Raw genomic sequence first — 17724 nt, forward strand, 5'->3', positions numbered from 1 at the left:
GCTGAAACGTTTGATAGAAAACAACAATTTTTTTTCGTTTTTTTTTAATTGGAAATTACATAAAGACCCACTTTGTTTTAGGCTTTAGCATTGATTTGTTAAGTCTGGACAGAGGGGAAATTAATGCGGTTTAGGTACTATGAGACGATCTGAGGGAGAGAGTGAAAAGAGGAGGGAGGGAGGTATGGGGTGGGAGGGTATAAACCGTGACCCATGATTACCGATCATACAAAATATGATTACACGTTTTTGTTTTATAATAATAACTCGGCCATTTCTTTAACTAGTCCTCGAACTAAAACAGACCTAACTCATTCAGTAAAAATATAACTACGTTTTCCATTAGCACCTTTCCCTTTAATCACGGTTACATCCGTGTATGACAACTGGAAATTCACGGCTGTCTCTTCTAAGAAAACACCTGCAGGATGGTCCGTTAGGTATTTCACAATGTTGAACGGCGTTAAGCTCCTCTACATGCCCCTACCGCGCTAACTACACAGCGAGAGGTATGCCTACAACACTGTAAGGAGAACCAGACAAGACACGAGAAGGCGGGGCCTCTTCTGACCTTGCGCAACACAGCCCGTACGTCAACAGGCGTAAACAGCCGAACTAGCTTCGCGTAAATAGCCGAGTCGGTCTTGATCCTCTATCAGTTCGCCTGCCCGTACACTCAGAAGCCATCTGTTTCAGGGCCCCAACATTCCACAGCGAGTCGGATTTAATCGAAAAACATGAGCTCTGGTAAGTGAGAGATGTTGCCTAGTTTATTTAAGTCCTGGGAACATGTAACACCAATAGTTGTTATTGATGTCATCGGAATAAGTTGTTTTTGTATGTGTTTAGTTTGTGTTTATGTCTAGCAATAAGTTAAGGGGAGGTTTGAAGATAATTAGAAAATTGTCTAGTTTCTAAGGCGTTTGTGAATATTTAGAACCACTTGTAAACATATTGGAAGGGCTTTACACTCCTGTGTATGGACGACTAAACGTTACAAACAGTAACTTGGGTGGACGTTATTCTGATACGAATTTAGTATGGAATACCAACATTGCTATTTACCATATAGACAGCTTGTCTCATTATCTCCAATTCTGGGCTGATCCTGGCGCCAGCTGAACGAGGCCCTGGTAGCATACATAGCGCTATAGCGAGAGAGCAGAGCCGGTATGGGGCAAGCACACCATTTAGAGTTCAGTGCGAGTCGATATCTTCCACAGCAGATTTTTTTAGTTTCCAAAGATAACTGCGTCTTGTTCTTTGAGCTTTTATGCATTTAACAAGTGTCCACTGAAGGCAAGATATTTTGTGGATAACAACATCTGTATATTTAGATGCGACAGAAAAAAATACTGAATAGATACTTGACTGTATTCAGAATTAGTCATGTTCACTGGCATTATCACAGTGTCTATATTCACTGGCATTATCACGTACAGTGTCTATATTCACTGGCATTATCACAGTGTCTATATTCACTGGCATTATCACAGTGTCTATCGTGGTTCGTTTGTAAACAAGGATCTAAATCACAACTGAAACTCAATAACCGAACATACTCGGCTTAACCACATCTAAGAACATGCCTGTTGTGAGTAATTTTTCAAAAACTTTGCGATAATGCTATATATTTACGTATTTATTTAATAGTGTTGCTATATGCAATGCTGTGTACTGAAAATGGGTCAATACGCTCGTTTATACCGCGACTTAAGTTGATACATTTGCAGTTAGCTTTATTTGGTTTTGGTTGTTACACAGTATATATGTTACACAGGATATATGGTCCCATTACTGAGTGTGTCTTTAAAACAAACAAACAAACACAGGACATAATTACTCAGTCGAGTGTGGATACGTATTCACAACGGTAATAAACAGAAATGACACATTATACTGCATTCTAGAGACGACTGGGTCACTGGGAATATTTTAAGAATGGCGAGACAGTACAGACGCGTTATAGCGTATTTCGTGTCTTACGTTATTAAATATTTACTTACGATGCATTTCGTTTTGCTGAAGAAAAGGTTTACCGTTGTGTCAGTCACGCCCGAACAGGTGTGTGTTTTTCAGTGAATGGATCTTACACTGGAACGCTTACACTGTAAAAAGACCACAGCAACGACCAGGAGCGGCGTATCAGAGACCAGACACCGGTACACGGTCTCTTGGGTGTGTGTTGTGGAAGTCACGTCTATTGCCATTGTCCCATTCTAAGGTGGACTGGTTTTGCGTCATGAATATTCATAGCAAATTGCGTTTTTGAAAAGGTAGAATACAATAGTGATTTCGTTGTTGTTAAGCGCTAATCTTTAATTAAGCTGTGGCCTACTTGATATGGGTTATTTCTGAGAAAGGGCCATGGACGAAGGATGTTTCTAGGTCAAAAGGTCATTCGCCCTGGTTGGACTTTGTGTGGACGCAGTCAAGCGTGCATCTGAAAGCGACACTCGCTGTCGGGTCGAGTTTGACAGTCAAGTTGTTGGACCGCGTGAGTTTAGTTTTACGCCGCTTTTAGCTACATTCGAGCAATACCACAGCGGAAAACACCAGAAATGGGACTCACATTGTACCCATGTGAGGAATCGAACCGGGTCTGCGGCGAGACGAACGAACGCTTTAACAACTAGGCTAGCGCTACCCCATCGCATCAGCAGACATGTAACATCGAAGAGATGCAAGTGAATGTTGATTTAAACCAGATCTATTATATTACATAATTTGCTGTAAATGTATCTTTTAAAGTATTTGTTTGTTTCTTGTTCAAAGCCGCATTCCATTTGTATAATGGCTGTCCTCAAAGACCTCCGGACTCCGGACTGATATCATGAGCATGGAATTATACAAGTCAGTGAGTCCATTCCACCCCGTTAGTTACATTTAATGACAAACGTGGCTTCCTGAAGATTCATGGGCTTTAAGAAACGCGAGGGCACGAAAGACAAAGACCACATGTATTAGGGCTATCTATGACGGCTACCTATTAGGGCTACTTATGAGGGCTACTTATCTGATACTACTACTACTTATCTGATATCTGGGCTACTACTCCACGACATGGACGATGCTGCTAATGGCTCCCCACTCTTGGCGCCTTGTCCAGTAGCCTTGTTTCAAGGTTGCACTGAATAGTCAACCAAAGGACGTATAGTAACTCTATCCTTTGAAGAGGCAGGTCTAGATAAGCGCACAGTACCTAAGGACCCTAGTCGGTTATTTATTACTTTCTAGAAATTGTCATTTAAACTATACTTTTAACGTTAGAAAATTCTGTAAGTATACATGTCCAACGGCCCCAGTCTCGGCATTGTCCAATGGCTCCTCACTGTCGTCGACTTCTCTAATGGCAATGCATTGTTTAATGGCTTCTACCTTCTCTGGTGGTTCAAGAATATGAGCAATGCCAATCACTCTGCACAGAGGGAAACATATCCGATCTGGTGACTCTTGAAGAAGAGGAACGTCACATGGATCCTGACTGAACATTGCCAGTGATATTCCCAAACCTGTAGCATATCAACAACACAGAAGTAGGTGCTCAAACGGGCACAGTGTTGGATTTCTACCTATTTTACCTTCAGTGGACATTCTTTTCATTTTAACAGAGGAAACAGAAACAGTGAGCCTCGAATTAGTTCTTTGAAGAATAACAACCCTGATTATTTGGGTCGTAATGTTTTTCAGTGAACATATTTCAGTTTCGAAATGACAATATAACCAGTTCGTGAAAATGTAGTGTGCACCCTCCCAAGTATCTGAAAAGTGTCCAAACCCCTACCTGATATGTTAAAAAGGCCCTGGGCCGACTCTCTAGCTGTGTTGGTAAGGTTAGATTGAACACTTTTACAGATGCGAATTTTGTTCGCATCTGATCTGATGTATGATAGCAGATGTGATGCAGCAGTTCACGGAAGCAGTTGGTCTGCTGAATACGTAGCTGCTCAAACCCATGAACAGGATTAGTCTTCAGCAACACATGATTGTCGTAAGAGGCGACTAACTGGACCGGCTCGTCAGGTTCGCTGAATTGTTTGACAGGTGTCATCATATCCCATTTGCATAGATCGATGGGCACCATCATGTTTGATCGTTGGGTTGTCTGGTCCAGACTCTAAACATGTCATCGTATCCGATTTGTGTAGATCGATGGTCATCATCATGTTTGATCGTTGGGTTGTCTGGTCCAGACTCTAAACATGTCATCGTATCCGATTTGTGTAGATCGATGGTCATCATCATGTTTGATCGTTGGGTTGTCTGGTCCAGACTCTAAACATGTCATCGTATCCGATTTGTGTAGATCGATGGTCATCATCATGTTTGATCGTTGGGTTGTCTGGTCCAGACTCTAAACATGTCATCGTATCCGATTTGTGTAGATCGATGGTCATCATCATGTTTGATCGTTGGGTTGTCTGGTCCAGACTCTAAACATGTCATCGTATCCGATTTGTGTAGATCGATGGTCATGATGCTGGGTACTGGGTTGTCTGGTCCTGGACTATTAAGCAACAGACGTAGCGGCGCGCATGAAGGTATTTACCTTAACCCTTGTATCCCACGAGGACGAACTGTCAGTAAGAATCGTGCTTCCGTGTGTACCTCTGTATACAGAGGCTGACCTTTGTCACCGTCACGCTTCACGTCTCCCACACCGTGCACGATTCGTTGGACTGCAACACCGGATGTACTCTAAGCAAGTACTCACAACTCGCCATTATCATTCGTGAAGGGCATTTACACATCAATTTCAGCCGTAGCTATGGTTTCTAATCGAGACCCGCTGTGTGGAATGGAAACCCAAGGCTTGGAGCAACATGGTTGACATTTTAGTCCACTTAAGGAAAATACCTAATGTCAGGTTTATGCATATCAGGCGGTGATTACAAGCCGCTAATTGGATATTGAGTTCAAGGTCAAATTTAAGAGTTGCGGACCCCTGAAATATATTGATACTAATCGCATATTACTTCTTCCACAGGAACTTTGTGCTTCTGTTCTAGCATTGCATATTAACATATAAATGGCATTCTTGTAAATGAGTATCCATCAGCCTGCTGGAGATCGGTACTGTCAGGCGTGCTCCATTGCTGTGCTGTACGATAAGTCCCTAGATGCGTAGTAATTCTTTTCTAAGAATAGACAGGGCTGGAAAGCTGTATAGCGAGGACACTCAAACTCACACCCTCACACACACACACTCACCCACATACACACATGTGTATGCATATATTGCTAGAATGATGAGAATCATCATCATCGGCTAATGTTTACATTGTCATGGACACAGGTATCCGCATTACTTCATGTGTGAAATATGTGTCGAAAACTGACATATTGACGGTTGAGCTTAAATGGTCATTTTTGTTAGCAGAGGATAATAATTTACATTTCACACAAAAAAGAAACCATGAAAAACTGTTCATCCAGTTGGTAAATCCAAAGGTTTTGGTGTGTTGTCAGTCATTGGTATAATTACGTCATCTACAAGCCCGACCGGTGCAGTGGACGGAGCGTTTGTCAGGAGAGATATAGGTTGATGGTTCAATCTCAGGTCCCTTTAAATCAAAATACTTAAATCAATCTCCAGTTTAACAGACCGCCTTGAGCTCGGCGAACAGGGTGTCAAATAAGGTCAGTAGGGCGTGTCTTGTAGTTGTGGAAATGGAGTATGGTAGACTAACGCGTTTTCCATGATTATATATAATTTTGAAAAAAACAAATAGTTCCTTTAAATTTGAAAAGTAGTCTCAGTGAAACAGGAGCTTCAGAACCTGATCAGGAGCTTAGGAAATTGCATCATTTAGGGCTTTCGCAATGAACATTGCGAAAAAAGAATGCGGGAATGTGAGAGACTAAAGGGAAAGCGAAGCAACCCATGCTTGTCATAAAAGGGACTTTGCATGTCATAAAATGCGTCTAACGAGATCTGGTGGTCACTCGCTGACCTGGTTGACACTGGTCATCGGTTCCCAATGGCGCAGATTGATGTTCATGCTGTTGATCAGTGGATTTTCTGGTCCAGGCTCGATTATTTAAAGACCGCCACCAAGAAGCTGGAATATTGCTGAGTAAAACTCAACTTATTCACACTCACGAAAGGGAAACGCGGTTCAGTATTACTGTGGGAGACCAATTAAAGGGAAACGCGGTTCAGTATTACTGTGGGAGACCAATTAAAGGGAAACGCGGTTCAGTATTGCTGTGAGACAGCGACATTGTGGTCCACTGCCCAGCTCCAACATCAACACGCGCACATATATCAGCACACCTAGCTTAACCTAGCTAGTGGAAAGACGTTTTGAATAAGCTTACAATTTGAAAAGCTTCGTGTTACATTGAAAAAAAAACAACCTTTTGATAAAAGACGTACGTGTCTAACCGCGCAGAAAGGCATGACGCATTACAGACGGTTGTATTATGTATTGGAGGTACTGGAGGTGAAAGATTTCGCAATTGAAGTCAGCGACGATTTGGCTCTGTGCCAAAACGTTGTTTATTGGCTGACTGAGCGGACGATGTCGCAATCGCATTTCGCAACGAATTGTCCCTTTTCCACGATGTTGGGCGTTCTTGCGTTCAGTGAACTGTAGCAAAACCTAGGTAAATGCGCAGTGACCCAGTTAACCCCGATTTCACCTCAACAATGTCACGATATAGCTCGATCAGTGTGGACGGTCCTCACTGGTTGGTTAGGCACTGGGGGAGAATAATTTATTAATGCGTCCATGATCAACAGGCAAGAAAACAGGCCGCGCGTTATATCGAGGTGATGCCAATGAAACTGTTGAAAACCACACCAGCCGGAAGCAGTGAGTAACAGCCTTGCATCCAGTGTGTATGACCTCTGTGCATCTCCATGATATCGGAACACCAGCTCGGAAATAGAAACCAAGTGGAACTGTGTCGTTTCTCAGCAACTAAGTCTGAACCCCACATTAAGTTGGTGCAAAAGGATTATCGGGGAATTCTCACGATCTCACACTGTTTTGGCCTAACTCGGTGCACAGGAGCTGCGTTGCGCTGAGGAGGTCGGTGTCGGCACAGGTGCTACAGAAATGTACCAACAAAGTAAAAATACAGAAATGTACCCGGTACCCTCAACCTAAAACAGATATAATATATAGTTACCCTCGTCCAACTGAATGCGAGGGGTATTGTGCATATTCGTATGCTCGTTTCATATACAGGTCAATCAAACACATCTAACACAACAGTATGACAGTTCCGATTGAGAAAACGGCACAATGCGGAATGGTCTCGTCCTAGGGTATGTTTCTGTGTTCTGACTTTGAAAATTGTATACAGAAAGGTACCCGGGATGATATATCTGTAGTACCTGTGCCAACAACGACCCCTTCATTCTTAAGTTTCTGCAGTTTGCTATCTTCAGATTAAAGACGCGATCAGCTTTAGCGATGACGTCATTACAAGGCTTCGAGTAATGTTATTTACGATTTTGGACACAGGTTTTGACTGGGCTCAAAGTGAGATTACCAGTGTTGATAAATGCCTGTCCAAGAGTAGCACATGGAATAACATTCAACGATACGTGGAATATGAAATGGCAGACAGGAGACTGGTAAAGATAAACCCACAGGGGCTTGTATCGCTTTGAAACGGCGTTCGAGAGACATATAGATGTATAGACCCTACCCTAGTACTATATAAAAGGAAAGGGATGTAACGAGGAAACCACCCCCTCCTCGATCAAAGTTACATGTCACCGGGTAAAATATTTTTAAGGCAACGTCGAGGCCAACGGATCGAACGCCAGATGATTTCCCTACAAAATGAGCCATAAATGGTCACAATCGGATCATTATTTCAAAAGTTATACGCTACGAATCATCGAAAACAGCTACCACCGCAATTTCACGCCAAAATCATGGATCACCAAATACGGCAAAAACTCACCTTTTAAATTAGTTTATTAATTCCAGACACGTTGACAGCACCAGCGCTGGGCTGGATTCGATCGGCTGCGGCATTTCGTGGGTCGGAAAACTTATTGCAACATCTACATGTCATTTTCTCGACAGTAAGCAAACATTTTCACCAAAATCGCTGGCAAACCTACTCACTTGTCGGCCATAAGTGACCTTGACATTCAATGAACTGAGCAGATCCGCGCAAACAGACTCGGGTCATCCGATTGGCCACTGCCACTGGATATTTTATTTCCCACCAATCGGATAGTACTAGGGTAGGGTCTATACATCTATATGTCTCTCGAACGCCGTTTCAAAGCGATACAAGCCCCTGTGGATAAACCAATATGCATGAGTATTCCTGGTAGAACTTGTTATTGAAAAGTTAATGCATCTAAACCCACAAAAACGTTCTAAATAATTAGAAGAACATCAGTTTGTATTGTCACCATCTATCGCCGCATTCAGCAATGTTCCATTTATATGAGGGCGGTCTGTTATGATCACGTCTGGATCAGACATTCCAGTGATTGACATCATGAACATCGAAGGCGAACGGTGGCATGCATCAACTGATAGTCAGCGAACCTGACCACTCGACCACGGTAGCCGCCTCTAACGACAAGCATGTGATACTGAACACTGCATTCTAACATTCTAACCTGGTTCTTCACGACTGCAGAGCATCAGAGATTCAAAACAAACAAGAATACAGCAACAAAACTACAAACATGATTCTGGTGCTGCGTATAATCTCATCAGTGTCTGTCGCTTTTCATGTGTCCTGCAATGCCATATTTTAAACTCATGTTACAACTATAGCAAATGTCGATGTGTGATCTTTATTAAAAGCACTTCTCGGAATGATCTCTGCCAGCCAAATAGTGAGTCATGGATATTAATCGCTGCGTGATGTCTATTGTCACCACGTAACGCACTGCTTGAAGCGTGATGTCCCTGGGCGGGCCTCTGTAAATAGACCAGGGTCTAGTGACAGTTAAATTGTCTTGTCAGAATGGTATTGCACAACGGCCCCCTTTCTCGCTTTCAGAGGAAGGTCACAGCGAATGAATGCTTCCATCATATTCACTTGGAGTGGGTCACTTGTTCCGAGGACAGCCAAGTGGATTGTCCACTCGCTCTGAACAGACCTGTCAACATGACCCGTACATCCGTTTCTCTTTAGTTAATCCGTTGAACTGTTGACATTTGAGCCCACATCTGAGGCAGACAGCAGGGCCCACTCGAAGCAATCTTAGCGCTAAGACTATCTTAAACCTTTGTCTGAGAATGGCACTTACAATCATTGCAGCGGTAAGGTCGCTTTGTGCAAGTGGGCCGTGCAGGTTAGGACCGCGAGTCAGCCCCAGAATAAACCGTACTTACGAAAGTGATTATACCCCATATTCAAAGAATTAAAACTACTGCGATGTCTCTGGATAAATAATACCAGCTGTAAAACTACTTGTATTTATTAAATGACATAAAATATTTCCACCTTTGAAAAACACTTGTATGGGTGATGTACCAAGTTCTGTCCACGCTAACGACCATTTTAGTCAATGTTCAAGTTAATGGAGTTTTCACGTTCTCGTTGTTGACTTGCATGTCTCTACAGAACATTTTTTTAACAGAGACGTTTTACCCGTTGTATTCGGCCCTCACTGACCACTCTTAGATAGGGAAAAAGTAGCCATTGGAAAAAACAAATTAGACCAAAATCTCAAAACTGAATTTTAACTTTACGAGCTGTAGCAGTCACCGAACCATTTCAAGCGTATGAGTTACTATGTAATAAATGACCACTAAATAACTACATCTTGTCGTTTACTTTTTCCCAAATCTGAATGTGATCATCACGTTCTTTTTTAAATTTTGACCCAGCTCCTCGCGAGGTCGCGGGAACATTAATCGATGAGAATCCAAACCCAACGATCGTGCACGTATCAGCAAGCCGATCATTTTTTAATATAATACCTGGTGTACCGCTGTATTGACTTGGCGTTTGTGTTTGCCAACCGATATAACCGTGGTCCATTTATTGACGTAGTGTGCCCCGACATGACACCGTGACGTCATAGCCCACGTGACACACCTTTGCATCTTTGTAAGGAGCTAATCGCAGACCACAAAGGAATTGAGCATGTCACGTTCTGCGCGTTATATACCGTCTATGATTCACCAGGTCGCTGGCAGTGTTACACGAATTATCTTTCAGACATGGATTAACATCATATGAAACACATAGTAACTGCAGCGTTTGCTTTCTAATACAATGTACAGGGTCTACTAAAAGTCATTCGGGTAAACGGAATGTGTCAGCAGAAGACGACAATAAATTTCATATAAACGCATATACTTTTAAAATATATATATTTTTTTATGACAAAAGCAACTGCATTCATAATGAAAAGGCGTCCCTGGGAAATTGAATGTGAGGAAAATCTAGACTTTCTTAACCCGAAGTTTCACGGAGGGCTGAAGGGAAAACAAAGCGTTTAGACTGTGAAACAGGCTAGGCGGACTTTTACATGTATTTCGCGTTTTCAGCGAATAACTACGGGAATGGGTAGTATATTAATTTATTAACAGTATCACAGAAGATGTTGACAATTAAAAGCTATATTTGAAATTGTTCTTCATATTTTCATGACCAAGGAACCAAACGGGTGGTAAATATTCTAATAAATGCACGGGTGGAAAATCGAAAATTTATCGAGCAAATCACCCTCAGACTGTTTGAAGCGCAACTTTTACCCCGTATATCACAGCATTTCGTATTGGAAAAGATGCAGGTCATAGGTTCCTTACACATGTAAGGGGCGCAACTCTACACTGTGTATTATGGAGCCCAAGGCAACCGCTGCATAGGTGTTCCGACACGTGTTAATACAATAGAATAGAATACTCGCTGAACCATTAAGGCTGATCTTGTTATAGTGTACATTATTATCATTTCAGAAAAGTCAGGATACCCCGATCAGCCCCCACCCGGATATGGCCAGCCCCAGCCAGGGTACGGACAACCTCAGCCGGGGTATGGACAACCTCAGCCAGGGTACGGACAACCTCAGCCTGGGTATGGACAACCTCAGCCGGGATATGGACAACCCGCCCAGCCTGGGTACGGCTATGCAACTACAGACAACGTCAACGTTGTGGTAAGTAGAAACACCGACAGGCAACTTCGACGTTGAACATGGTATTTCATCGACTGTAGCCCTGTTGAATTTATTACTTTATGGAATTTGACCAATTCGGATACGGCGTCATACCGTTCTCTGAAATAAAATACTATTAAACATAGAATTACATATCGAATACACATTTTTATCCCCTGAAGCATGTTCGATTATAATATCGGTTTGGCTGCAGCAAATTTAAAGACACTTTTATGATTTGTCGAAATTTCAATAAGAGATCCTATACATTTTTGTCTGTAGTCTATCGATAGCATTATGTATAATATTATGCATATATATTTTGCTTATTACTTGCCTAAATCACTTGTTTTAAATATTCTTAGGATTCGACTATTTCTTTCATAACAAATGCTTTCTATAAAGAATTCGAATACAGTCATATAGACCCACTCTAGGTTTACGCAATATATTTTTGACACCACAATCACAGGAAGTGACATGTTCAGGTTTTTTCTAAGGTGGATCCCCGGTCGTTATACTAAAACATTAATTTTATAGATGAATAGTAACATGTGACCAATATTCATGAATTTAACTCATTGTAGAAGAACTATAACTCCCTATAATAATTAAAAACAATGGCAAATTACGTTGTAGACCTGGTATCATTTCCGCAGCAGCGGTCACCTCAAATAAAACAATGTTCTCGTTAGTAAAGTAACAATGGATTTTAGATCTCGTGACTTCCCTGTGAAATGGACTTATTTAGGAACACATCCCTGCCGTGTCGGTCGTTGATGACGTCGCTGTTCCTGTCACCATCCCATAACTCAGGACATCAGATACATCAGGGTCGCATAGTTGACCTACTTTTAGTTTCCAGTTTTGATAAATATCTTCATTCTAACTTAAAGTACATTTTAAAATAATTTTCATTCGAGTCCTAAAGTTATCTTGAAACATTTAGACCCCTACGGATTAATTTTTCACTTTAATTACCATCGATCAAAAAGCATATACATTATACACAAACCATGAAGTTATCCCTTTGGATTGTATCAAAAACAATAGTAAAACACGTAAAACAAAACAAAATAGAATAAATAAATCTAACGCTTTAAAACTATCCGATACGTTTAGCATATATTGTGGAAGTACCTGAGTTTCGTACTCGTTCAACAGATGGCCCGAATTTATACATCTGTGCATAAGCTGAATTGATTTCTGCCTCTACAACCTGTCAGAATTGATCCATACATGACTTCTTCTAAATGAACCTATTGTCCTCGACCGTGGCTCGACGGTATTTGAGCTAGACCCGCCGTTTCAAGTACTAGGACAGCAGCGGCACGGCCCCGTGTTTGTTCAGCCAGCTTGTCAGCATGAGAGTTGGTTATTATCATGACGTCACCAAGACACTTTATGTTCAGCTTAACGACGATACAGAATATGGAATTACATGAATAGAAAATGAATGATCCCGACAAACAACAAAGGATGTTTGTCTGACAAAACTGAAGACAAATGTATTCGCGCTGCTTGCTGAGGATTGAAATCAATGGCTTCTACCTCTTCTGCGCATGCGTGACGGGGTTGTGGGCGGGAAAATATTTGATGGCAGATGTTATATGGGAATAACGAATGCAACTAATCGATATTCAGAGCAGCAGTTGCACTTTAACAAACTCTGTAAGTAGGTTATATACGGTCGGATCAATATTGACAGACATGTTGCATGTAACAATTTGCGGAATGATAAAAATCCATCCATGCATCCTTATCAAGACGTCCCGGTCCCAGTATAGTCACCGTTGCTATATTTGTTATTTTCAGTTGCTTATTAACAGTTTACTCTTAAATATGATCCTATATTAGTTTCAAATAAAATATTAAGGTCGGGTTGTGGTACTGTCCTTTGACGACAGGATTTTACACCGTTTGTCATATATTCGATATTGATTTTTTTTGATAATTTTCTTTTGTCACTATATTGCTAAAATATTGCCGATGTGACGATACATTTTCACTCACCCACTGAACGATCACAGGAAGTACCTTAGGTATATTGCTAGTGGTTTTGTTTTTTCTGATAAATCTATTCCTTACAATTGTCCCGTCGTATGCGGTAATTTGGGCAGCGAATTACAGGGGGGATATAATTCCAGCACCAACACATACAACGTCTCACACAATAATTCTAGAGACTATCTAGCCTTGCTCCAAGCCTGTATTGAAGACTAAGCACAAGAAACTATAGTAATTCTATTCTTTAAAGAAGCAAGTCTAGATAATTCTGCAATAAGAAGGACGTCAGTCAGTCAGAGGTAAATGTATATTTGTCAGAACGTATCACATAAGCCAATAATTATTACATTAGAGACTTTTGTAAGTCTAAGGGCGATAGACAATGCAAAGTTTTGAACAACACACAGAATTTCACAGAGGTATTCTACAGACATAACAGTCAGCGAAATTAAACAGTAAAAGAGACTTGAACTCGTTCCAGCCCAACAAATAATCGAAAGGTGTTATACATTTAACAACTATATAGTGTATTTGACATCATGATGATGATAATGATGTTGATGATCCACAGGTGGCCCAACCACAGACTATGGTGGTTCAACCAGCAGTGCGTCCACCAGACTACCTCATCCTGTCCATAGTGTCGTGCTTCTTCTGCTGGCCAATGGCTATATGTGCCCTGATGTACTCCAATAACGTAAGTATGACCATTGAAACTTGAAAACGGGTGAAAATGAAGTGTGCACCACACCCAATGACCCTCCCCTCGCCCCCTTCTCAAAAGTGTTAAAAGGCTGTATCCGCCCCTGAACACAGCAGCAGCATCTTAAATGGAGCTTAAGCATATTATTATTATTGTTGTTGTTGATGTGGTTGTTGTTGTTATTATTTTTGTGTGTTTTAATGGATTAACATGTTTTCATTTAGGGTGGTGGGGTAGCCTACTGGTTAAGGCGTTCGTCACGCCGAAGACCCGGGTTCGATTCCCCACATGGGTACAATGTGTCAAGCCCATTTCTGGTGACCCTCTCCGTGATATTGCTGGAATATTGCCAAAAGCGGCATAAAGTTTAATTCACTCACTCACTCATTCACTCACTCATATATTATTTTCAGTCCCGGAACTCGGCCCACTCCGGTGACCTTGTATCAGCCGAATCCCAAGGTCGGACAGCCAGGAATATCGCCATTGCTGCTATAGTGATCGGCATCATCATCGTAGTAGTGGCAATCGTTGTCCGGGTCGTACTGGTGTCGTCGTACACGACCACGTACTATTACGGATAACACCGTACGGAAGTCGGACAGCGGACCTCGAGGTTATTCTAAATCGACTGTAAATAAGAAAACGATTTATCGTTAGTGTAACTCAGCTCGTCTGTAGTTGATCGAAAAGTGTAGAATCCCTACCACCCTCTAAAAGACTTTCGTTCGTGCCATCCCTCAGAAGTGTTGTAATCATTGTGCAGGGGAGGTAACTTCACAATACCATAAAAAGTTGTCTGCCCCTTGTCAAAGTGTCTGTCAAGAGGTATCGAAAAAATCGGTTCTTATTGTATCTCGTTTTCGCACACCGACACGACTTCATTTCGCCGTGTTCTTCCAGATGTTTCCTTGTCTACCGTATAAATGATGACAAAACAGGTCATTATATGTCCACTCCAATCAGTTCCTCCAACTGATTGTTGTTCTGTTTGTGTTACAATTTCATTTTTTCACATCTGACGTTCACACAAATTATAGAATTTCATTCGAACTGTTTTGAACGATTTGGTTATTTCTACTTAAGCATGGATAGAGGCAGCTGGCTGAAATATAATCAGTCACGATACTGTTCTCCTTACAACTTGGCAGCATTCGATATCTTGCATTAAGACTTAAACTGGTTTGAAGATTAGTCTGCGGGAAGTGCGTCGGAACCTCGTGCCTTGTGGATCAAAGCGATGCATATGTTAAACAGAGCAGCTCCTGTGTGTCTTACAGTCATGTTTATTTGTAAAATATGACCGAAAATATGCATAATAGGTATTACTCCCCGTTTCTTTTGTCGTTTCTTTTATAAATAAGCATGACTATGTTGCAGTTTGTATTCGTACTTACAATACCCTTTTACATAAACTATATTATTTGAAATAATATACCATTATTACAGAGTAATAGAGTATTAAATGAGGTGAAAGCATGTAAATATATGTTTTTGTTTGCAGCTGTAGTCATCTTTTATATGTGAGCAAAGCTCATTTTTTTAAGAAAATATGAATAACTGTCCTTTGATGAATAATGAGCGTGATTAATTCATATTCAAGCTCGACTAGCATATTTTATGAAAACGGTCTTTTACTTCTCCTCTAGATTTTTCTTTGTTTATCGTTTTCATACATTTATTGTTAAAATTAATTAAACTGTTTTGTATAAACGATGATGTGTTGTGTTTATTTCTTATTCTTGTATTATGTAAGAGACGTTTTAGGTATACCTCTACTGGTCTAGTAATACGACTGTGAATTCCGGTTCTCACAGTTTCCTGGTTACACGAGGGGCGGTAGGGCAGCCTGATGGTCAAAGCATCGGTTTGATGACCCGGGTTCGACTCCCCACAAAGGTACAATGCGTGAAGCCCATTTCTGATGTCCCCTGTCGTGATATTGCTGGAATGTTACATAAAGCAGCGCAAAAACATGCCCGTTCACCTGTGGTATATTAAAACTCTGGAAACCTGTTTGGACATTCCGGACACCTCATACACCAGACATATCTTTTATTCCACATGCAATGTAAAAAACAAATACATATCTTACTCCAGTGGTAGACAATACTTTCCAAACCTCACACCATGTAAAACACACATTCCTCACTCAACAGACTCCAAGTCTATTTTCTCCGCAAACATCACATTTTTTTTTTTTGAAAAAAAAAAAGATATTTAGTATTTTTCTTACTCCTCATATGCACGACTCTTTGCAAACCTTGACCTCTTAAAACTGTACATTTTGCCCATTTCTGCTGTCCCCTGCCGTGACATTGCTGAAATATTTCTTAATGTGGACCCACTCACGTTATACAATACTGCTTGACACGTATTTGATGAGCCTGCGCAGTGAACGCGTTTGTGAATGGCAGGGAATGTAGACGAACACACTTGTTTGCCACGGGTACATGGGGTAGATCGGGATTACGCACGTGTGCAATGCACGCTGAACTCAATGCCACTTCAGTTTAACACATGTCTAGTAGTATGATCAAACAATCAAAACACGATTCACACGAGGAAATTGAACTTTTCAATATTTAGACGACAATCTGCTTCCCTATTGTTTCATATGGAATCTTCTGAAGGTTTTACGCAATAAAATCACATTTACTCAATAATTACAAATACGGGAATACAAAAAAATCATAAAAATCACCTAAAACCCAATAGCTCTATAATACTTTGCGTACTTTACTCAGTTGACTAAATTGGCTTGCGTATGATAATTTGTTGTGGCGCCCAAACTCAATAACAACGTGAGCAAATGTTAAGTGATCATCATATATACACATACTATTATGGCCGTTGTCACTCTCCACAGTTTACTGTAGTAGTCACGTGACTTCCATGCTGAGTGTTTGAAAATGGTTTCCAACTGTTTGGCCAGAGTTGCTTAAAACCTAAGCCCATTGACAAGCATTTGTGCTCAGTATGTACTTAATTGTGCTAATTACCCAATAAGGATAAGAAACTGTGTAAAAGTACTCAATTCTTTAAACTAGTGGGAGTACACAAAATGCTAGTTACTCCTTAAAACATGCAATTACTCATACATAAACAGACATGGGAGTAAATACCCACTTGCTGAAAAATTTATCTGGAGCCCTATCTAATACTTGTCAGTCAGTAGTACTACATAAAACTGAATCACTATACTGTTCAACAGCACTTGACCATGTACATACGTGTGTTGTATTGTATCGTAGGTGCTGGAACCACACGACCTATGACCTTTTTGTCAGTGTCTGAGCTGGCTAGGCTGCTGACTTTGAGGTCTGGATTCGAATCCCGGATGGGACTCAACCCGACAAAAGTACTAGAATCTGAACTTTACTGGGAAACTGTAATCCCAAATACAACATTTGTTACATTGGATTATTTTCTCTCGCTATGTTAGACACCTCGGTCATAAAACAGAGTCTTAACCCTTTAATAGTGTATTAAGAAATGAAACGTAAGAAAGACGACCGTTTAGACCCTTTGGTGCCAGGTGTTCGAGAAGCACGTGCACAAGTGTCGGCAAAGTTTTTGATTCATTAACCTGGGCTGTGCTGTCTCTATGTTTTCTCGCACACCTGGCTGTCCCTTTCCCTGCACCTCCCCTTCGTAGCAAACAGTGAACTGTGCCAATATTTTCATGGTAGTTCGTTAAACAACTCTTTTTCCAGATTTAGGACAAAAATTCTGCAAAAATCTCACAGAGTTGGTATGATGTTTGAATTATGATCAGCGTTTGTTTGAATAGTTTATGTTTATTAGTTTTCGAGTTAGATTGCAATTCATCGGTCCGCTTTTGAGCCCAACGGATTTTATCCCTCAGCGCTCTTGTGAAATTTCTGTTGTCCATTGTACTGCTACCTGTACCTAC

At 41.0% G+C, this 17724-nt stretch overlaps 1 protein-coding gene across 1 annotated transcript; it reads left to right on the plus strand.

Moving 5' to 3' along the window:
- Positions 1–525: 525 nt before the first annotated feature.
- LOC137273934 (trafficking regulator of GLUT4 1-like) lies at positions 526–15522 on the plus strand. Its single transcript, XM_067806842.1, has 4 exons — positions 526–747; positions 10899–11098; positions 13677–13802; positions 14222–15522. Exons 1-4 carry the CDS (start codon positions 738–740, stop codon positions 14390–14392), a joined length of 507 nt encoding a protein of 168 aa, XP_067662943.1. The 5' UTR covers positions 526–737; the 3' UTR covers positions 14393–15522.
- The last annotated feature ends 2202 nt before the right edge of the window (positions 15523–17724 follow it).

Source organism: Haliotis asinina, chromosome 2, assembly GCF_037392515.1.
Source record: "Haliotis asinina isolate JCU_RB_2024 chromosome 2, JCU_Hal_asi_v2, whole genome shotgun sequence".
NCBI lineage: Eukaryota > Metazoa > Mollusca > Gastropoda > Lepetellida > Haliotidae > Haliotis > Haliotis asinina.

Bases quoted from the DNA above. Each gene is read 5' to 3' on its own strand.
- LOC137273934 (XM_067806842.1), top strand. The intron at 11,099-13,676 runs GTAAGTAGAAAC...GATGATCCACAG, and splicing joins CAGACAACGTCAACGTTGTG to GTGGCCCAACCACAGACTAT. The intron at 13,803-14,221 runs GTAAGTATGACC...TATTATTTTCAG, and splicing joins CCCTGATGTACTCCAATAAC to TCCCGGAACTCGGCCCACTC.